The sequence below is a fragment of the Callithrix jacchus genome, chromosome X (assembly GCF_049354715.1).
Source record: "Callithrix jacchus isolate 240 chromosome X, calJac240_pri, whole genome shotgun sequence".
Taxonomy (NCBI): domain Eukaryota; kingdom Metazoa; phylum Chordata; class Mammalia; order Primates; family Cebidae; genus Callithrix; species Callithrix jacchus.
This window is the reverse complement of record NC_133524.1, coordinates 36,996,216-37,019,871: the sequence shown is the minus strand read 5'-3', so window position 1 is coordinate 37,019,871 and position 23,656 is coordinate 36,996,216. Positions and strand designations below refer to the sequence as shown.

General features: G+C 37.8%; 1 protein-coding gene across 1 annotated transcript in view; it reads right to left on the bottom strand.

Moving 5' to 3' along the window:
* Positions 1–23,656, bottom strand: part of CFAP47 (cilia and flagella associated protein 47) — a 437,978-nt gene that overhangs the window by 358,305 nt on the left and 56,017 nt on the right. Inside the window, exons 15-17 of the mRNA XM_078364097.1 lie at positions 11,170–11,300; positions 8,394–8,516; positions 7,035–7,166 (exon numbers count right to left, since the gene is read on the bottom strand). Of these exons, the coding sequence (XP_078220223.1) occupies positions 7,035–7,166; positions 8,394–8,516; positions 11,170–11,300 (386 nt within the window). The remainder of the gene's footprint in view (positions 1–7,034; positions 7,167–8,393; positions 8,517–11,169; positions 11,301–23,656) is intronic.

The window sequence follows — 23,656 nt, the reverse complement described above, 5'->3', positions numbered from 1 at the left end:
TTGTAAACAGTGCTGCAATGAACATTCGTGTGCATGTGTCCTTGTAGTAGAACGATTTATAGTCCTTTGGATATATACCCAGTAATGGGATTGCTGGGTCAAATGGGATTTCTATTTCTAAGGCCTTGAGGAATCGCCACACCGTCTTCCACAATGGTTGGACTAATTTACACTCCCACCAACAGTGTAAAAGTGTTCCTTTTTCTCCACATCCTCTCCAGCATCTGTTGTCTCCAGATTTTTTAATGATCGCTATTCTAACTGGCGTGAGATGGTATCTCAATGTGGTTTTGATTTGCATCTCTCTGATGAACAGTGACGATGAGCATTTTTTCATATGATTGTTGGCCTCATATATGTCTTCTTTCGTAAAGTGTCTGTTCATATCCTTTGCCCACTTTTCAATGGGCTTGTTTGTTTTTTTCCTGTAAATCCGTTTGAGTTCTTTGTAAATTCTGGATATCAGCCCTTTGTCAGATGGGTAAACTGCAAAAATTTTTTCCCATTCTGTTGGTTGCCGATTCACACTAGAGACTGTTTCTTTTGCTGTGCAGAAGCTGTGGAGTTTCATTAGGTCCCATTTGTCTATTTTGGCTTTTGTTGCCAATGCTTTTGGTGTTTTGTTCATGAAGTCCTTGCCTACTCCTATGTCCTGAATGGTTTTGCCTAGATTTCCTTCTAGGGTTTTTATGGTGCCAGGTCTTATGTTTAAGTCTTTAATCCATCTGGAGTTAATTTTGGTGTAAGGTGTCAGGAAGGGGTCCAGTTTCTGCTTTCTACACATGGCTAGCCAGTTTTCCCAACACCATTTGTTGAACAGGGAGTCCTTTCCCCATTGCTTGTTTTTGTCAGGTTTATCAAAGATTGTATGGTTGTAGCTATGTTGTGTTGCCTCTGATGCCTCTGTTCTGTTCCATTGATCTATATCTCTGTTTTGGTACCAGTACCATGCTGTTTTGGTTACTGTAGCCTTATAGTATAGTTTGAAATCCGGTAGTGTGTTGCCCCCCGCTGTGTTCGTTTTGCTTAGAATTGACTTGGCTATGCGGGCTCTCTTTTGGTTCCATATGAAGTTCATGGTGGTTTTTTCCAGTTCTGTGAAGAAAGTCAATGGTAGCTTGATGGGGATAGCGTTGATTCTGTAAATTACTTTGGGCAGTATAGCCATTTTCACGATATTAATTCTTCCTAACCATGAACATGGAATGTTTCTCCATCTGTTTGTATCCTCTCTGATTTCGTTGAGCAGTGGTTTGTAGTTTTCCCTGAAGAGGTCCCTTACGTTCCTTGTGAGTTGTATTCCAAGGTATTTTATTCTTTTTGTAGCAATTGTGAATGGCAGTTCATTCTTGATTTGGCTCTCTTTAAGTCTGTTATTGGTGTAGAGGAAGGCTTGTGATTTTTGCACATTGATTTTAAATCCTGAGACTTTGCTGAAGTTGCTTATCAGTTTCAGGAGTTTTTGGGCTGAGGCGATGGGGTCTTCTAGGTATAATATCATGTCGTCTGCAAATAGAGACAATTTGGCTTCCACCTTTCCTATTTGAATACCCTTCATTTCTTTTTCTTGCCTGATTGCTGTGGCTAGAACTTCCAGTACTATATTGAATAGGAGTGGTGACAGAGGGCATCCTTGTCTAGTGCCGGATTTCAAAGGGAATGCTTCCAGTTTTTGCCCATTCAGTATGATATTGGCTGTTGGTTTGTCATAAATAGCTTTTATTACTTTGAGATACGTTCCATTGATACTGAGTTTATTGAGGGTTTTTAGCATAAAGGGCTGTTGAATTTTGTCAAATGCCTTCTCTGCATCAATTGAGATAATCATGTGGTTTTTGTTTTTGGTTCTGTTTATGTGGTGAATTACGTTGATAGACTTGTGTATGTTCAACCAGCCTTGCATCCCTGGGATGAATCCTACTTGATCATGATGAATAAGTTTTTTGATTTGCTGTTGCAATCGGCTTGCCAATATTTTATTGAAGATTTTTGCATCTATGTTCATCATGGATATTGGCCTGAAGTTTTCTTTTCTTGTTGGGTCTCTGCCGGGTTTTGGTATCAGGATGATATTGGTCTCGTAGAATGATTTGGGTAGGATTCCTTCTTTTTGGATTATTTGGAATAGTTTCAGAAGAAATGGTACCAGCTCCTCTTTGTGTGTCTGGTAGAATTCGGCTGTGAACCCGTCTGGACCTGGGCTTTTTTTGTGTGGTAGGCTCTTAATTGCTGCCTCGACTTCTGCCCTTGTTATTGGTCTATTCATAGTTTCAGCTTCCTCCTGGTTTAGGCTTGGGAGGACACAGAAATCCAGGAATTTATCCATTTCTTCCAGGTTTACTAGTTTATGCGCATATAGTTGTTTGTAATATTCTCTGATGATGGTTTGAATTTCTGTGGAATCTGTGGTGATTTCCCCTTTATCATTTTTTATTGCATCTATTTGGTTGTTCTCTCTTTTCTTTTTAATCAATCTGGCTAGTGGTCTGTCTATTTTGTTGATCTTTTCAAAAAACCAGCTCTTGGATTTATTGATTTTTTGGAGGGTTTTTCGTGTCTCAATCTCCTTCAGTTCAGCTCTGATCTTAGTTATTTCTTGTCTTCTGCTGGGTTTTGAGTTTTTTTGATCTTGCTCCTCTAGCTCTTTCAATTTTGACGATAGGGTGTCAATTTTGGATCTCTCCATTCTTCTCATATGGGCACTTATTGCTATGTACTTTCCTCTAGAGACTGCTTTAAATGTGTCCCAGAGATTCTGGCATGTTGTGTCTTCGTTCTCATTGGTTTCGAAGAACTTCTTTATTTCTGCCTTCATTTCGTTGTTTATCCAGTCAACATTCAGGAGCCCATTGTTCAGTTTCCATGAAGCTGTGCGGTTCTGGGTTGGTTTCTGAATTCTGAGTTCTAACTTGATTGCACTATGGTCTGAGAGGCTGTTTGTTATGATTTCAGTTGTTTTGCATTTGCTGAGCAGTGCCTTACTTCCAATTATGTGGTCAATTTTAGAGTAGGTATGATGTGGTGCTGAGAAGAATGTATATTCTGTGGATTTGGGGTGGAGAGTTCTGTAAATGTCTATCAGGTTTGCTTGCTCCAGGTCTGAGTTCAAGCCCTGGATATCCTTGTTGATTTTCTGTCTGGTTGATCTGTCTAATATTGACAGCGGAGTGTTAAAGTCTCCCACTATTATCGAAACCAATGAGAACGAAGACACAACATGCCAGAATCTCTGGGACACATTTAAAGCAGTCTCTAGAGGAAAGTATATAGCAATAAGTGCCCATATGAGAAGAATGGAGAGATCCAAAATTGACACCCTATCGTCAAAATTGAAAGAGCTAGAGGAGCAAGATCAAAAAAACTCAAAACCCAGCAGAAGACAAGAAATAACTAAGATCAGAGCTGAACTGAAGGAGATTGAGACACGAAAAACCCTCCAAAAAATCAAGTCTCTTTGTAAGTCGTTAAGAACTTGCCTTATGTATCTGGGTGCTCCTGTATTGGGTCCATATATGATTAGGATCGTTAGCTCTTCTTGTTGTATCGATCCTTTTACCATTATGTAATGGCCTTCTTTGTCTCTTTTGATCTTTGTTGCTTTAAAGTCTATTTTATCAGAGATGAGGATTGCAACTCCTGCTTTCTTTTGCTCTCCATTTGCTTGGTAAATCTTCCTCCATCCCTTTATTTTGAGCCTTTGTGTATCCTTGCATGTGAGATGGGTTTCATGGATACAGCACACTGCTGGGTTTTGGCTTTTTATCCAATTTGCCAGTCTGTGTCTTTTGATTGGTGCATTTAGTCCATTTACATTTAGGGTTAATATTGTTATGTGTGAGTTTGACACTGCCATTTTGATGCTAGCTGGCTGTTTTGCCCGTTAGTTGTTGTAGATTCTTCATTATGTTGATGCTCTTTAGCATTTAGTGTGATTTTGGAATGGCTGGTACTGGTTGTTCCTTTCTATGTGTAGTGCCTCTTTCAGGAGCTCTTGTAAAGCAGGGCTGGTGGTGACAAAATCTCTGAGTGCTTGCTTGTTCGCAAAGGATTTTATTTTTCCTTCGCTTCTGAAACTCAGTTTGGCTGGATATGAAATTCTGGGTTGAAAGTTCTTTTCTTTAAGAATGTTGAATATTGGCCCCCACTCTCTTCTGGCTTGTAGAGTTTCTGCCGAGAGATCTGCTGTGAGTCTGATGGGCTTCCCTTTGTGGGTGACCCTACCGTTCTCTCTGGCTGCCCTTAGTATTTTCTCCTTTATTTCAACCTTGTTGAATCTGACGATTATGTGCCTTGGGGTTTCTCTTCTTGCGGAATATCTCTGTGGTGTTCTCTGTATTTCCTGCATTTGAGTGTTGGCCTGTCTTGCTAGGTGGGGGAAATTTTCCTGGATAATGTCCTGCAGAGTATTTTCCAGCTTGGATTCATTCTCTTCATCACATTCTGGTACGCCTATCAAACGTAGGTTAGGTATCTTCACATAGTCCCACTCTTGGAGACTTTGTTCATTCCTTTTTGCGCATTTTTCTCTGATCTTGGTTTCTCGTTTTATTTCATTGAGTTGATCCTCGACTTCAGATATTCTTTCTTCTGCTTGGTCAATTCGGCTATTGAAACTTGTGCATGTTTCGCGAAGTTCTCGTATTGTGTTTTTCAGCTCCTTTAATTCATTCATATTCCTCTCTAAGGTATCCATTCTTGTTATCATTTCCTCAAATCTTTTTTCAAGGTTCTTAGTTTCTTTACGTTGATTTAAAACATGTTCTTTTAGCTCACAAAAGTTTCTCATTATCCACCTTCTGAAGTCTAATTCGGTCATTTCGTCACAGTCATTCTCCGTCCAGCTTTGTTCCCTTGCTGGTGAGGAGTTTTGGTCCTCTCTAGGTGGCAAGGTGTTCTGGTTTCGGGTGTTTTCCTCCTTTTTGCGCTGGTTTCTTCCCATCTTTGTGGATTTATCCACCTGTCGTCTGTGTAGTTACTGACTTTTTGATTGGATATCTGAGTGGACACCCAGATTGTTGATGATGGAGTATTTCTGTTACTTGGTTTTCCTTCTACCAGTCTAGCCCCTTCGCTGTATGACCGCTGAGGTCCTCTCCAGGCCCTGCTTGTCTGGGGTGCACCTGTAGTGGCTGCGGAACAGCGAGGGATGCTACCAGTTTCTTTTTCTGCTATCTTTGTCCCAGGATGATGTCTGCCGAATGTCAGTCTTATGGATATAGAGGGGTCAGGGAGTTGCTTGAGGAGGCAGTCTGTAGGAGCTCAAGTGCTGAGCTGTGAGCTCTGTTGTTCATTCAGGGCTGCTAGGCTGCTATGTTTAGTTCTGCTGCAACCTAACTCGTAAGAAAACCCCTTTTTTTTCCTCAGATGCTCTGTCTGGGGGGGGTTGGGGCTTTCCTTGTGAGTGTCCGCCTCACTGTCCTGCCCAGCTAGGAGGCAGTCTAGTCACTTTTTGCCTGCCGAGGCTCTGCCCTGCTGGTGTGAGGTTCACCCTTTTCCTGCAGGCTCCGCCCTTCTGCTGTGGTCTCCGCCCTGTTGCCTCGGGCTACGCCCTGCGGCGGAGTCTCTCTGTTGTACCGGGTTGCCTCGGCAGCCGCAGGCTGCGTCAGCAGCGGCAGGCTGCGTCAGCAATGGGCGTGTACCTCAGTAGGGGCTGATTGCCTCGGTAATGGCTGACGCCCCTCCCCCGCGGAGCTGCACTTTAAAAAAAAAAACCTATTCACCGGGAGCGTTTGGAATCGCCATTTTGTTTGTCGCACTGCGCTCCCCCAAACGCTGAGTCCCTGGGATTTCCTGGGCTGGGTCACAGTTCAAGACCCGTTCAGTCTCAAGTTCAGCCCTCTCGGGTCTTAGTTTGCCGGTTCAACAGGGCACCCGTAACAGTGTGCTTTTGTATGGAGCGCTGTGGAGTGCCTCTGCGCTCTGGCGCGGGCCGGAGCCGCACCGGCTGCCGGCTACGCCAGCGGAGACCTCTGCCTGGTGTCCCGCGTCTCTTTTATACCTGGGAATTTCCCCGTTCTGTGGGCAACTAAGATCCGTCTGGAAATGCTTCCCCGACTCACCCTCTCCGTGCGTCCAGCGAGAGCTTCAATCGATAATAAGATATTCTTAAGGGATTTGTTTGAGGGTTAGGAAATCAGTTTTTATTATATTAAATTACCTATTATTTAATCATGTATTGTTATGGTCCATTCAGGAATAACATGGAGGATATACTTAGTTATTCATTTTGATCTGATAATAGTGTATATATTATTTTTAATGTGAGTAAATACAAACAGTTCATCATACAATTGACCAAGAACACTCTAGTCTTTGAGTTTTATGGTTAAGTTTTACACATACTGGTCTTACATATTTTATTTATCACTTAGAGAATTGCCTAGCATCAGGGTAATATTTTTTATTTAGATAATTCCCAGAACCTAAAGCAGTAAAACATTTTATGTGTGCTCTAAAATATAGATATTAACATCATATAGAAATTCTACATAATTCATATTATTTAAAACTATTTAGAATTAGCATTGCAAAATTGATTATTTTTTCCCTAATCTACCAAACTAAATATGAAAAAAATAACCCTTTTCTCTGTGGCTATCTAGGGTTTGTCAAAACTCAGAAATGCCAAATACCGTAATTTCATAAGAAAGTACCTCATATTGATGGAAAGTATCCATTTCAACTTAGTATAAATTCCCATTACCAACTTTCTTCAAAAATATTTTCTGAAAATCCTCTCCAAGTTCTGCTATGAATTTTTCATTAGATGATAAAGTTAAGTGCTTTTTTTTAATCTCCAAAAGCTACATTTCTTTAAAGTTAACTTAATTTCTAGAAAAATTATATACATTTAGAAAATTGCTCTTTACTGCTATAACTTTAAATAACATCCCCAATAGAAGAATTAAAACAAGTTTTCTAATAATAAACATGTGTACTCCATTTTGTAGCATTATACCTACCATTATAGATAAACAACCAACAAACCCACAGATACATACGTAAGGTGCAAAAACTCCTATGTATGGACATACCTTTGCTTTTGTATCAAACTCTTCTGCCACAGTAGGTTTATAAGAGATATTGAGAACAGCTGTTCCCCCAAATGGAATTATTCCTTCTGATGGAGTAATATTAATGGTAGGCAACAGACTCTGACTATTAACCTGTAATTGAAAATTAGCAGAAATACTACATTATTCACCAAGATTATAGTTTCAAAGCTTTCATAGGAAAACCTCCATGCCACTACCTAAAGAGAAGACCTCCAGGTACAGGACATGAGAGGATTTTGCAATAGTATTTGAAAATACCAAAGGTTCAAATAGTTTGGACTAAAACAAAAAATTGCAACCCTATCCCACAAAACAGAACCTTCAGTAGTGACAACAGCCAATTCAAATAGGATGATACGATGCTGAAGTTTATTATCTGGAGTGCTTTTAAGACAGCAAAACTTACAAAGATGATATTTCTGTTCGAGAAGATGACAATATTCTACATACTATTTTTTGAGGGTTTGTTTCCCTGATCCTAAAAACTCAAAATAATGTTAGCGAGGAGGTAGGATGATGAAGTAATCTCTTGTTCATTATCTCCTTGACAGAAAGCCTAATGTCTAAGATGTTATTTTGATCTTCAGAAAAGTTCTAAGTAACTTACCAATTATTTATTGTATGATTTTTCCTAGGCCAATCTAAACCTTTTTACCATCCAAAAATGGCCAAGAGATTTTTGGGACTAAAGGAACAAATAGACTATGTAGGTAAGAATTAATTCTACAGCAGCAGAGTAGAAAAGAGTCTCCTCATTTTTCAGTTTTGCTAAAGACTTAATTTGGGCAGAAAATGACACATTAATGTAAAGCCTGAATGAAAAATCTCAAACACTAATCTCTATTACTATTACTGGGAAGGGAGGCTGGTCTTACTACATATTTCAGTTAAAAAAAAAATCACCACTTTACTCCTCTTTCCATTTAAATCAGGAGCAACATCCATAAACATACTCTCTCCAGAATAGCCTTCATCTAGGTCCCAGGTGCTACAATAATGGTCCTGATTACAGAGTAAAATGAAAAGAAAAATCATATAACTAAATATGGAGTGTAACATTTTAATGTATATTTAAAAAATTAAACATCTCTTTTTTTCAATAAAACCAAATTACAGAAAGAATAAAAGGGAAACAAGAAGAAACAGAGAGGCTAAGGAAGGTAGTGAGAAAAACTGTTCTTACAAGAAATTAAGAGGACAAACTAGATGAACTATACTCAGATAAATTTCATATGAAATATCTACAAATTAGCAAAAGTGAAGAATAAAGTATGAACTTCATAGTATTATGATCATGTCATCTGATCCAAATAAGAAATTACCAACATCCTATATTACCTTGAAATAAGCATGGTTTTGTCCTACATTTTGAAGAATGGCTTCCTTCCAAGTTGTTAAGCCTTGAGGGCACTCATCAAAGAATATCCTTGGCTCCAAAAATACAACCTTGCTGTGATCAGGCTAATAAAGAGAGAAGGAAAGGAAAAATACAACTGAATTAATGGTAAATAAAATACACTGTTTGTTGTTTTGGTCACAGAAATAAAGTATTTTAATTTTGAATGTATATTAACCAAAGATATAACTACTAAAATAAAACAAAATAATTATCCTCCTATATTCTTTATTCAATATATTCTAACATACAAAATAAATCACAAATAGGGTTTTATATGTTAGTTTTGATTAAAAAGTACCCAAGGTATGATAATTTTATTTTCCAAAATTTAAACTAAATCTGTGATAATCTAGTTAGGATGGGGTAATAACATCATAGGAGATATTTTTTTTGATATTTTGGCTATAATAATTAAATCTTTAGATATTTAGAATTTAGATATTTTAGGTAAAAATATCTACATATTGATGGTAAACATATAAAATAATAATAGTAATAATATCATTGTGTACCTAGTATCAACCAGATATACAATTAATTTTTACCTACATTTCCACTATCGTCTATCAGTCCAGAAAGTGCCCAGAGGAAAGCTAGGCTATGCTTATGTTATTCATCTTTAAATACAAAAAGACTATATGTGGTCTGGTACAGTGTAGGGGTTCAATAAGTAAATGTTAAATGAATGAATGGATGGTACTATCACACTTTACAGTGGAAGAAACCAAAATTTAGGGAGATTAAGTACTTTGTCTAAGTCATACAATGATTGCATAACATTCGCCAGCTTCACAAAACACGTAAAAATATGTTTCAATAAACATATGTAGTTCTTAATGTGTCAATCTTGTATGGTTTCTTTACAGCTGAAAAAATTCCTTACTATGAACAAGAAAGTAAAGCCAACTCTTCTCATGTTTAAGGAGGGAAGGTAATGAGAGCAGCTATAAAAAATACATTTTTCACTTTTACAATATGACTTAATTTTTTTCAGCTTCATAGTGACTTTTAAAATATAAAGTGTTATCAGATTTGCGGAATGCTTAAGAGAAATGGAAATGAATTTAATATTTACAATATACTCCCAAAATAGGGAAGGCGAGAGAAGTAAGATAATTCTATTAAAAAAGTAGATCCAGGACTAAAAATCACGTAGATTAATCACTGAAAGGGATCTTAGGGAGCATGGCCACAACTATGTACAAGGTGTTACTATGTGCTGTGCAAAAGGAAAGGGTTGAAGGATCACGTAAGTATGGAAAAGAAGGTGCCAAACGAAATTTTTCAGGCATGTTTCTACTAGAAGTCTACTCATGGGGCTTCTAAAAATGAGGATTCAGAGAATTACTTAAGGTCAGGAATCCCCCTCCTCATCTCACAAAGCACCTCAGAGAACTAGTGCATCACAGACTGATTTTTGGAGATGTTGGTGTCATCCACCTCTCCAGTTTTTCAGGAAAGCAAACAGTAGCCAAAGAGGAACTAGAATCCACGTTTTCCAAATTCGTATTATGTGTCCTTTATATCAGACCCTATTGTCTTCACTTATGAAATATTATTTGTTATTATCATAGGTTTTAATATATTCTTATAATTACATTTATTTGAAGAATATTATCCAGGTAATCGGAACAATAAATTTTAAAACAAAACTAACGGAAGAGTAAATAGACCAGTCAGCCCTTCTAAAAGGAATGACAAGCAAATGAATATTTTAATGAATCACTTCATGTTTCTCCACATATAATACACATATGCACATTATAATTCAATAGAAAGTTTTTTGTTTTTTGGTATTTTTGTTTGTTTGTTTGTTTGCTTGTTTTCCTGTCACCAGGCTGGACTGGAGTGCAGTAGCGCAATCTCGGCTCACTGTAACCTCCGCCTCCTGGGTTCAAGCGATTCTCCTGCCTCAGTCTCCTGAGTAGCTTGGATCACAGGCATGTGCCACCATGCCTAGCTAATTTTTTTTGCACTTTTAGTAGATACGGGGTTTTACCATGTTGGCCAGGCTTGTCTCACGCTCCTGACTTCAGGTGATTCACCCACCTCGGCCTCCCAAAGTGCTGGAATTACAGGCATGAGCCACCATGCCCAGCCAATAAAAGTTTTTAAAAGAATAAATGTAATTTATACATAATGAAAAACAGTAGGACCCAACTTATTTTAGGCTTAGAAGAAAAACCCTACTGTCACTTGCCATCACTAAAAGTGGATGAATCTCTCATCTCTTAAGGCTACAAACTCTTCCACAGCTGAAATATGTAAGAGTATCATCATGTCCTAGAAATATAGATGGGATTTGGTAAAAGAGCATTTGGCTTCTTTAATATTTCTAAAAACACTGGATAGAAAACTTGGTATACATGTAAAATACATGCTTGGTGACTGAGTCATGAAGTTAAGGCCTTCTGGATTATACCAGAAAAAGGGTAAAATTACATATTACAGCTTTCACTTGACTCACATTTTTAATCCATCAAGTATATTCTCTGGATATATTTTTTTTTTGTCTCTTAATAAAATAATGTCATTTTAATGGTTCCCATGATGATATTATATATTCAATAGAGGCTCTAACAAAAACTATTATTGTTGGCATGAAAGTCTTAGGTTTCAGAGTTAATCCTAGATACAGGTAACTATACACACCAGTGTACACCCAATCAATTTATAGCCCTCAAAATAAAAACCATGTTTGAGGAAAATAATTACATGTGCAACACATTTTAGTTTCAACATGTTTCCTTTTAAGACATGAAGATTAAATTCTCCTTCTTCTGGAGAACTGAAGCCTGGCTGCCATGTCACTTCACATTCCAGTGAGGAGTATGCTTCAACAGTGCCTACAGAAAATGTAGAGAGAAAATAAGACATTTTCCACATTTTAATTGAATTTATTTTTGTTACTATCCAAAATAAGAGTCATGGTAAAAATGTAATGTCATTAAATAAATTACTAAATTTAAACTCCAAAACCAGAAAAATGCTAAGTGAGATATTATCAAATGAGTATTGACCTATAGGGTTTGATTAAAATAGAAAATGTATGCATCATTTTTCAATTTTAATAGGCAAATAAAATACACAAAAAATATGCCACTATTTGGAAAACAATAGAAAACTTAGCAATAAAGCAAATACTCTATGATTAGAGATAAATTCACATATAGACAGTAGAAAATCATTTGTGATTCCTAACAAAATTGCCCACTCCACATGTTTCCTGACATTCTGGAATGTTTGTCAGCATCATTCATTCAGCTTTCAGAAGGAAGAATTTCCATTACCAGAGAACTTTTTAAAAAATACATACATCCCTAGAGATGTAGCTTCTGATTTAGCTATTGGTAATTAACACATTGCTATAATTCAAATACACTGAAAACTATGTGGTATCAGACACATTTAGTGTGAGCTGTTTTATCTGTTTAAATTCATCATTTCCTTTAAAGTAAGGAAAATAATACTTAATGGAAACAATAACTTAGATGCTCTTCCTTCAGAAAGGGAGAAGCCCCTGAGTATCAGAGGCACAGGATACTGAATGAAAGAAATCAATCAAACACCATCACAAGAAAACTTTGCCTTGGGTCAGGTTGAGTGTTATGGAATGTAAGTTTCCTAAATCGTAAAAAGGATATAGTGCCTATCTCCCCCTTAGTTTTGCAATGGCCATATAGGGAGATAACAACATATGTACAGAGAGTAACATAGTGTGCAATGCCCAGAAAACACCCAATATCAGATATTTTTAATACCCTTGAATGCCAACACTGTGTTAGGCACATTAAATTATAAAAAGAAGGCCAGGTGCAGTGGCTCACACCTGTAATCCCAGCACTTTGGGAGGACAAGGCAGGCAGATCATAAGGATCGAGACCATCGTAGCTAACAGAGTGAAACTCTGTCTCTACTAAAAATACAAAAAAAAAAAGTTAGCTGGATGTGCCTGTAATCCCAGCTACTTGGGAGGCTGAGGCAGGAGAATCGCTTGAACTGAGGAGGCATAGGTTGCAGTGAGCCGAGATCATGCCACTGCCACTCCAGCCTCTACAACAGAGCGAGACTCAGTCTCAAAAAAAAAAAAAAAAGAAGAAGAAGAAGAGAACTTGCTATGGAAGTGCCATCAATTTAATAAGGGTCCATCAAGATTATATTTGAATGTAAATAACAAAAAGTCCTGATTCACCGGGTTAAGTAGATAAGAGTTTATTCATCTTACTCAATCAAAATCCCAAGGATAGGTATTCCAGACCTGTCTTAACAGGTTGGCAACGCCTTCAAAGACCAGTGTGCTCTGCTAGCTTCCTATATTAACATTCCTTATCATGTGGCCTTCCACAATGTAAAAAAGTATCATATATCATGGTGGTTAAAAGAGCACAAATTTGGACTCCCAGGCAAGATGGCTGAATAGGAACAGCTCCAGTCTGCAGATCCCAGAGATCAATGCAGAAGATAGGTAATTTCTGCATTTCCAACTGAGGTACCCAGTTCATCTCACTGGGACTGGTTGGACAGTGGGAGCAGCCCATGGAAGGCAAGCCAAAGCAGGGTGGGGCATTGCCTCACCCAGGAAGCCAAAGGGGTTAGGGAACTCCCTTCCCTAGCCAAGGGAAGCCCTGAGGGACCGTGCCATGAGGAATGGTGCATTCTGGCCCAGATATGCTCTTCCCACCATCTTTGCAATGCACAAACCAGGAGATTCCCTCAGCTGCCTACACCACCAGATCCCTGGATATCAAGCACAAAACGGGGCGGCCATTTGGCAGACATCAAGCTAGCTGCAGGAGTATTTTTTCATACCTCACTGTCGCATGGAATGCCAGCAAGACAGAACCATTCACTCCCTGGAAAGGGGGCTGAAGACAGGGAGCCTAGTGGTCTTGCTCGGTGGATCCCACCACGATGGAGCCCAGCAAGCTAAGATCCACTGGCTTGAAATTCTCGCTTCCAGCACAGCAGTTTGAAGTTGACCTGGGACACTTGAGGTTGGTAGGGGTAGGGTCGCCCACCATTTCTTAGGCTTGAGTAGGCAGTTTTCCCCTCACAGTGTATACAAAGCCATGGGAAAGTTCGGACTGGGTGGAGACCACCGCAGAGCTGCAAAGCTGCTATAGCCAGATTGCCTCTCTAGATTCCTCCTCTCTGGGCAGGACATCTCTAAAAGAAAGGCAGCACCCCCAGTCAGGGGCTTATAGATAGAGCTCCCATCTCCCTGGGACAGAGCACCTAGGGGAAGGGGTGGCCATGGGCACAGCTTCAGCAGACTTAAACATTCCTGCCTGCCAGCTCTGAAGAGATCAGTGGAACTCCCAGCACAGCATGTTAGCTCTGCTAAGGGACAGACTGCCTCCTTAAGTGGGTCCCTGACCCCATGCCTCCTGACTGGGAGATACCTCCTAGCAGGGGTGGACAGACACCTCATAAAGGAGAGCTCCAGCTGGCATCTGGCAGGTGGCCCTCTGGGACAAAGCTTCCAGAGGAAGGAGCAAGTGGCAATCTTTGCTGTTCTGCAATCTCTGCTGGTTGATACCCAGGCAAACAGGATCTGGGGTGGACTCCCAGAAATCTCCATCAGACATACAGAAGAGAGGCCTGACTGTTAGAAGGAAAACTAACAAACAGAAAGCAATAGCATCAAGATCAACAAAAAGGATGACCAGACAAAAACTCCATCGAAATGTCACCAACATCAAAGACCAAAGGTAGATAAATCCACAAGGATGAGGGAAAAAATAGTACAAAAAGACTGAAAATTCCAAAAACCAGAACACCTCTTCTTCTCCAAAGGATCACGACTCCTCACCAGCAAGAGAACAAAACTGGATGGAGAATGAATTTGATGAATTGACAGAAGTAGGCTTCAGAAGGTGGGTAGTAACAAACTCCTCTGAGCTAAAGGAGCATGTTCTAACCCAATGCAAGGAAGCTAAGAACCTTGATAAAAGGGTAGAGGAATTGCTAACTACAGTAACCAGTTTAGCGAAGAACATAAATGACCTGATGGGACTGAAAAACACAGCATGCGAACTTTGTGAAGCATACACAAATATCAATAGCCAAATCCATCAAGCAGAAGAAAGGATATTAGAGATTGAAGATTAACTTAATGAAAGAAAGCATGAAGACAAGATTAGAGAAAAAACAATGAAAAGGAATGAACAAAGCCTCCAAGAAATATGGGACTATGTGAAAAGACCAAACGTATATTTGATTGGTGTATCGGAAAGTGACAGGAAGAATGAAACCAAGTTGGAAAACACACTTCAGGATATTATCCAGGAGAACCTCCCCAATCTAGCAAGATAGACCAACATTCAAATTCAGAAAATACCGAGAACACCACAAAGATACTCCTCAAGAAGAACAACCCCAAAAGAGCACAAATTCTAAGGTCTCCCTAGTTCAAACTCCAGAACTGGCACTTACTACCTGAGACCATGGACAATTTCCCTAATTGCTGTGTAGCTCAGTTTAATCATATGTAAAATAGAGAAAACAATTGTATTTAACTCAGAGAATCACATTGTGGGGATTAAATAAGCTAATGCTGTCAGGGAGAGCCGCTTAGAGAGGAAGCAGGGGCAGGACTCCAAGCTGTGTAGAGCCCAGAGGGGTTTGACATGGGAACCGCCACAGTTGAACACAACTTGGGATGTCCACACTCCAAGGCTTGCAATGTTCCTCTAGGAGAATTTAGCCAGGGCATGTGTGCAGACTGACCTCCCCTCTCCTCCCCTGCTGGCATTAGTGTCTGTGTGCACCCTACCACACCACCACTGCTAGTACAAGTGCATCCCACCACCCTGGCCCCAATGAAGTGCTTTTGGCAGCATCCCCAGTAGGAATGCTGTGGCCCACAGACCAGGAACACATCAGTCCCCTCACCACAGCAGGGTCCTAATCTTCAGGAGCCAGAGAACAAACCTGGGGCCCAATACCAGTCCCTAGAGTTACACCCTACAGCCCAGGAGTACAGAGATAAGCCTTGGCATATGTACCCAAAGCAGCAGCACCCAGTTTTATAAAACAAGTTGAGACCTACAAAGAGACTTAGATAAACACACTAATAGTGGGAGACATTAACATCCCACTGACATTATCAGACAGACCACTCAGGCAGAAAACTAACAAAGATATTCAGGACCTAAAGTCAAAACCTGATCAAATGGACTTAACAGACATATACAGAACTCTCTACTCCCAAACATCAGAGTATACATCCCTCTCATCTGCACATGGCACATACTCTAAAACTGACCACGAAACTGGCCATAGAAAAATGATCAGCAAATTAAAAAAAAATACCTTCATACCACAGCACAATAAAAATTGAAATCAATACTAAGGAGGTTGCTCAAAACCATGTAATTAAATGGAAATTAAACAACTTGCTCCTGAATGACTTTTGGGTAAACAATGAAATTAAGGAGAAATTAAAAATTTTCTTAGAACTAATGAGAAATAAATACAACATAGCAGACTCTCTGGGACACAGCTAACACAATATTAAGCAGAAAATTTATAGTGCTAAACACCCACATTGAAAAGTTGGAAAGATCTCAAATTAACAACAAAACATCACAACTAGAGGAACTAGAAAAACAGTAAACCAACCACAAAGCTAGCAGAAGACCAGAAATAACCAAAATCACAGCTTAATGAATGAAATGGAGACATGGAAATCCATACAAAATTAAAGCAAATCCATGAACTGGTTATTTGAAGAAATAAATAAGATTGATGGACCATTATCTAGACTAAGAAAGGAAAAAAAAGATCCAAATAGATCAGAAATAACAAAGGTGACATTAATACCTATCCCACAGAAATACAAAAAAAAAAACTTACAAAATATTACAAACACTTCTGTACACACAAAAAACTAGAAAGCCTACAAGAAATAGATAAATTCTTGGAAAGATATAACCTCTCATGATTGAACCAGAAAGAAATTGAAACCCTGAACAGACCAATAATGAGTTCTGAAATGGAATCAGTAATAAAAACCCTACCAACCAGAAAAAGCCCAGAACCAACAAGATTTACAGTCAAATTCTACCAGATGTAAAAAGAAGAGCTGGCACCATTCTTGCTGAAACTATTCCAAAAAAACTGAGGGGGAGTGACTCCTCCATAACTCATTCCATGAGGTCAGGATCATTCTAATACCAAAACCTGGCAGAGATACAACAAAAAAAAGTAAACTTCAGGCCTAAATCTTTAATGGACATAGATGTAAAGATTTTTAACAAATTACTAGCAGGCCATATCCAACAGCACATCAGAAAGCTAATCCACCATGTTCAAGTAGGCCTTATACCAAGAGACATAGGTTGGTTCCACATACACAAATAAATACATGTGATTAATCACATAAATAGAACCAGAAACAAAAAATACATAATAATCTCAATAGATGCAGAAAAGGCTTTCAATATAATTCAACATCTCATCATGTTAAAAGCCCTCAATGAACTAAGCACTGAAGGAACACACCTCAAAATAATAAGAGCCATCTATTGTAAACCCACAGCCAATATCATGCTGAACAGGAAAGATCTGGAAGTATTTATCTTTAGAATTAGATTGAAACAAGAATTTCTATTCCCATGATTTGCATTCCGCATAGCACTAGAAGTCCTAGCCAGAGCAATCAAGCACAAGAAATAAATAAAAGACATTCCAAATAGGAAGAAAGTCAAACTATCTCTGTTTTAGGATGATAGGATTCTATACCTAGAAAACCCCATATTCTCTGATCAAATGCATCTAGATTGGATAAACAACTTCAGCAAAGTTTCAGGATCCACAATCAATGTATAAAAATCAGTAGCTTTTCTATGCAACATCTAAGCTGAGAGCTAAATCAGGAATGTGATCCCATTCACAATAGCCTCTAAAAGGAATAAAACACCTGGAAATACAGTTAATCAGGGGTGTGAAAGATCTCCACGATGAGAATTATAACACTAGTGAAGGAAATCAAGGATGACAGAAACAAATAGAAAAATATTCCATGCTCATGAATTGAAAGAATCTATACTGTTAAAATGACCAAACCAATGTACAGATTCAATGCTATTCCTTTCACACTACCACTGACATTCTTCACAGAATTGGAAGAGTACTATTTTAAAATTCATACAGAACCATATAAAGAGCTCGAAATTGCCAAAACAATCCTAAAAAAAGAACAAACTTGGAAGCATCACCTTATCCAACTTCAAATTATACTACAAGACTACAATAACAAAAACAGCATGGTCCTGGTAGAAAAACAGACACATAGACCAATGGAACAGACTAGAGAGCCCAGAATTAAACCCATACATCTACAACTATCTGATCTTTGACAAAATTGACAAAAACAAGCAAAAGAGAAAAGACTCCCTATTCAACAAATAATGCTAGGATAACTGGCTAGCCATATGCAGAAAATTGAAGTTAGACTCTTTCCTTAGACAACATACAAAAATCAACTCAGAATGCCTTAAAGATTAAAATGCCAAACCTAAAACCAAAAACCCTGGAAAATAACCTAGGAAATACCATCCTGGAGATAGGCCCCAGGAAAGATTTCATGATGAAGACGCCAAAAGCAATTGCAACAAAAACGAAGATTGACAAATGAGACCTAATTAAACTAAAGAGCTTCTGCACAGCAAAATTAAGTATCAACAGGTAAAAGTACAGCCTAGAGAATGGGGAAAAAGATTTTTCAAACTATGTACATATCTGACAAAAGCCTAATATTAAAAAATAGGCAAAGGATATGAACAGACATTTCTCAAAATAAGACATTCATGTAGCCAACAAGCATATGAAAAAAAAATTCTCAACATCACTAATCATTAGAGAAATGTAAGTCAAAACCACAATGAGATAACATCTCATACCAGTCAGAATGGCTATTACTAAAAAGACAAATAATAACCAATGCTGTTGAGGTTACAAAGAAAACAGAATACTTATACACTGCTGGTAGGAGTTTAAATTAGTTCAGCCACTGCAGAAACCAGTTTGGTATTTCTCCAATAATTTAAAACAGAACTAATATTTGACCCAGCAATCCCATTTTTGGGTATATACCCAAATGAACTGATTCTACCATAATGACACATATGTGTGTCTGTCCCTATTAACCATAGCAATCACATGAAATCCACCTAAATACCTATCAATACTAGACTGGATAAAGAAAATGTGATATATATAATGAAATACTACACAGCCATAAAAAAGAATATGATCATGTCCTTGGCAGCAACCTTGATTGTAGCTGGAAGCCATTATCCTAAGCAAACAGATGCAGAAACAGAAAACCAATATGATATGCTCTCATTTATAACTAGGAGCTAAATAGAGTACATATGGACACAAAGAAGCGGACAACAGACTTTGTGTACTACTGGAGGACGGAGGTTGAGAGGAGGGTGCGGATTGAAAAACTACCTGTTGGGTATTATGCTTATTACCTGGTTGTCAACCTATACATCGAAACCCCATGACAGATAATTGTCCTATGTAATAAACCTGCACATGTACCCCAGAATCTAAAATAAAAGTTTTTTTAAATGTGTATTTTTTCTAATTGTTGTATCATCACTCCAGCTTTCTTATGTTTCCTGTTTGCAAGTTTATGTTACTACTTTTATCCTGTTTCTTAGGATTTAAATTACTTTTGCAGACTGTTTGTGGTAGATATTTCAGTTTTTACTGTTGGTTTAATATCTAGTAAATAGTCCTTGCCTTTTTATTTGATACTTCTTTAGTGCTTTCATATTTAGTGCTAGAATTGGTATATTTGAATTTATATCTGCTCTTTTACATTTTGTTTTATGTTTGGCTCATGTATTTTTATTCTTTTTTTTTTTTTTTTTTTTTTTTTTTTTTTTTTTTCCTTGAGACAGAGTTTCGCTCTTGTTACCCAGGCTGGAGTGCAATGGCGTGCTCTCGGCTCACTGCAACCTCCACCTCCTGGGTTCAGGCAATTCTCCTGCCTCAGCCTCCTGAGCAGCTGGGATTACAGGCATGCGCCACCATGCCCAGCTAATTTTTTTTTTTTGTATTTTTTAGTAGAGACAGGATTTCACCATGTTGACCAGGATGGTCTTGATCTCTTGACCTCGTGATCCACCCGCCTCAGCCTCTCAAAGTGCTGGGATTACAGGCTTGAGCCACCGGTATTTTTATTCTTTATTCTACATTTACTATGTTCTTTGGTACTAAGTGAATATTTTCCACTGACATTTTAATTTGTGCGGTTATTTCCCCATTTATGCTCTTTGTAGAAATGTTACTCTTACATAACTTTATTCCCCTTTTCTTCTTTACGTGGTACTAATGTTATATTTATTGTATATTTATCTTATAATCTCAACAATATATTTTTATAGTTATTTCTTTATGTAATTTTGCTTTAAATAAGCTTGAAAGACAAAAAGAGCAATTTTATACATATATAATCACAAACATATATACATACACATATATATGTTTGTGATACTAAACTTCTTATTGTCCAAATAAATAAATATGATAATACATGTAAAAAGTAGTTGAAACAGTTTCAAGTACATAGGAGGAGGGTGAAGCTAAGGAAAATTTCTGTCCATGGCAAAAGAGGTTTGGGAAGCGTTTTTTCAGATGAGAACATTGTTGCCCCAAACAAAATGAGCGTCCTGTTGGGAAGAGGAACCAACATTAGATATGGATTTAGCGATGCCTGCCAAAATAAGAGACAGATACAAACAAATAATTGTTGATGACATAACAAACACACAATGGGAGCAGAAACAAAGGGTAAAAAACTAAATTAGCCAAAGGGCAGAGGAAACTTCATTAGATGGAGGTGGCATGTGAATTGTGACATGAAGGATGATCAGGAACTCTGCAGAAAGACAAATCCTGGGGAATATGTAAAAGTTGGGTTACAAAACAGCTTTCTCCTGTTCTTTGGGGTTTGGGGAAAAATGTGATGGGAAGTAATTTCAACAAAGAATATTCAGTGCTATAAACAAAGCCACTTTAGTGCCCTGAGAAGAGCTGAAAGCAATGAAAGAATTATACATCCATATTGACAAGTCAGCATGAGAAGAATTTTCTCCCTACAATGAGCAGTTACATATTTTTTCTTCAGGAATATTAAGTATATCAGGGGTATGGGAAAGAAACTGGATAACTGAAGGAAAACAAAGTATTTCTCCCCAATACATTAAGATTGTTAAACTTAAAACACAGGAGAACACTGGGCCTCAGCCTCTGTTTGCCAGATGTTGGGACATAAATCGTTCCTTACTGGAGACATCTCTTGCTTATTGGCCCAGAGAAGACACCAGCAGGCACCAGAGAAATCTGGGAGCAGATTTCAGATATACATTTAATATATTCTAGATAAATCCTCTTCAGTTTGTTTGAACAGGTATCAAATAGTGGTTGCTGTATTATCAGCATTCCAGCTATAGCTTCTGACCCACCATCTGATCCTGTGCCAAGAGTGTTTAAAAAACTCACTACCCTATACTTTTCGTTCTATTAATATTTCTCTATTCTAAATAGGGAGGAATGGGCTAGGCTTGCCTTATGGCTGCCATGGTAAAATCTACCTTCTCATATTTTTTTGCCTTTGAAAAGACTGGAACTGCTTTCTCCTTTGTCTTGCTATGCTAAGATTTATTGTTCTTTGTTAAAATACTATTTAAACAAGACCTTTAAGCCACTGCCTTGAGAGACATACTTTTGAACTGAGGCCTCTCCTATGTGATGAGTATAGCATGTATCAGTAAATTTCTGCTGGTTTTTCTTTTGTTGGTCTGACTTCTGTTTTCAAGAAAGTATCGCAATTAAACATTTATGAGGGTTGAGAAAATAAATTAGATTTTCTCCCCTTCAGCTGGATTAAGTAAGGCTGGGACTGGTAGGGCTGGTACTGCATATAACCTAGGAGTGAGAGAAGTGAGAAAGAGAGTGAGAGTGAATTGATCAAAAGCAAGTTCATGGATTGAGTGATTCAAGGTTTTAGTAAGGATAAAGATAACAAAAACAATAAAGCAGAAACATGAAAAATACCCACAGAAAAAGTCCAATGAGAAGTGAATTCTATCTTAGAAAGTATCAATTCACTCTTGGCTGGGCATGGTGACTCATGCCTGTAATCCCAGCACTTTGGGAGGCTGAGGCGGGCAGATCACCTGAGGTTGGGAATTTGAGACCAGCCTGACCAACATGGAGAAGTCACGTCTCTACTAAAAATACAAAAATTAGCCGGGCATGGTGGTGGGCACCTGTAGTCCCAGCTACTCGGGAGGCTGAGTCAGGAGAATCGCTTGAACCTGGGAGGCAGATGTTGCAGTGAGCCAAGATTGCGCCGTTGCACTCCAGCCTGGGCAACAAGAGCGAAACTTTGTCTCAAAAAAGAAAAAATATATATCAATCCACTCTTATGTTCTCCCCTTACAATATCCACTATCCCAACACAAATACAAAACCTATCATGCCACAAGGAAAAAGGACAAAGACAATATAAATTTTAATTTGGAATTATTTGTTTTAGTTTACAAAAATATAGAGAGAGGCATATGATTAAATGTATTGTCCAGGATGGAAAACCAATATAGCACAAGAAAAATACCTTGGCAAAAAGTCACTTTCTATTTATAAAAAAGTAAAAACAATATGAAATTGAGTAATTATTATATAAATATTCTGAGGAAAGGAACATAAGCAAAACTATATATGCTACAAATTATAAACACTTTTTTCAATGCTATATGAAATAGATTTGAGCATTATACTTTTGTATTCTTAAAAAGGCAAGTACGGCATTACTTATACAAACATTTTACTTGAAATTAAATCTTTATATATTTGGTGATTGTTTAGTTAAAAATTATAAAAGGTGCAATGAGTAACCAAAGAAAATAAAATGTAAAAACCTCTCCTGTAAAAATAAGAGTTCTAAAGACCACAAGAAGTGTAACTTGTGCTCCAGTTTATAATATTGCAATTCTACTTCTCTTTTACAAAAATTAAGTATCATTATTGTATTTCCATGGCAGCCACAAGGCAAGCCTAGCCCATTCCTCCCTATTTAGAATAGAGAAATATTAATACAAGGAAAAGTATAGGGTAGGAGCTTTTTAAACACTCTTGGCACAGGATCAGATGGTTGGTCAGAAGCTATAGCTGGAATGCTGATAATACGACAACCACTATTTGATACCTGTTCAAAGAAATGGTATAATTTTTATCTAAAATATCTTAAGTGTACAGAAATATGTTCTCTTTCTTCTTTAATTACTCTCTCAGCATTATAATCGATTGAGGCAGGATCCAGTATTTTCAGTGTTATAATTTAAAAAGAGCTTGGTCAGGTGAATCTGTGAAATATTGGTGAAAGTATACCTCAGATACTTAATAAATTATGATCTAGAATGGTTCTAAATCAATCCACATTAACAAAAAGATTAAACAGCTGTATTGGTGACCTCCAAACCTACCGAAGGGACTGTCCCACTCTTCCCCTTGTTAAATTTGTCAAAATCTCTGTCTATACATCCACACTAAAACTAAGTGAATTTAATTTAATACTTAAGATAATTTTTATAACATTCCCTATTACAAGCATTTTTAGAGTTATATAAACCGTTGATTTGGAAATGACTAATATTCACAAAAAAATATGCTTAAGGCAAGATTTCCACAAACCAGAACTCGTCTGAAATATGAAATATAGCTTTTTTCTATTTAGACCCTAAATAACAACCATTGCTAAATTAGACTAAAAGAGAGAGGGAAGGGGAAGAGGAAGAGAAATAGAAAGGGAAAAAAGGAGGGAGGAAAGACAGAAGGAACGAAGCAGGCAGCAAGGGATTTCTAATGAGGATAGACGGAAAGGGGCAGGTTAGGTTATTATTCCGAGGATCCTTTCAGAAAAAAATTCCAAACGGATCTAGAAAATTTTTGTAATAAAATGACTATTCATTTATTTGGCACCTACTCTTTGCCAGGCACTAGAGAAGTCTCCCACATATTTAATCTTTGAGATATATTCATCTTTCCATTTTACAGATGAGGAAACTTGTATTCATAGATACTTTGCTTAAGTTAAAATAGCTAGTGAGGAGCTAAGATCATCCAAAATCTGTCTCACTTTCCATTCATGCAAAACCGGACTTCAGCTGTTATAAATCAC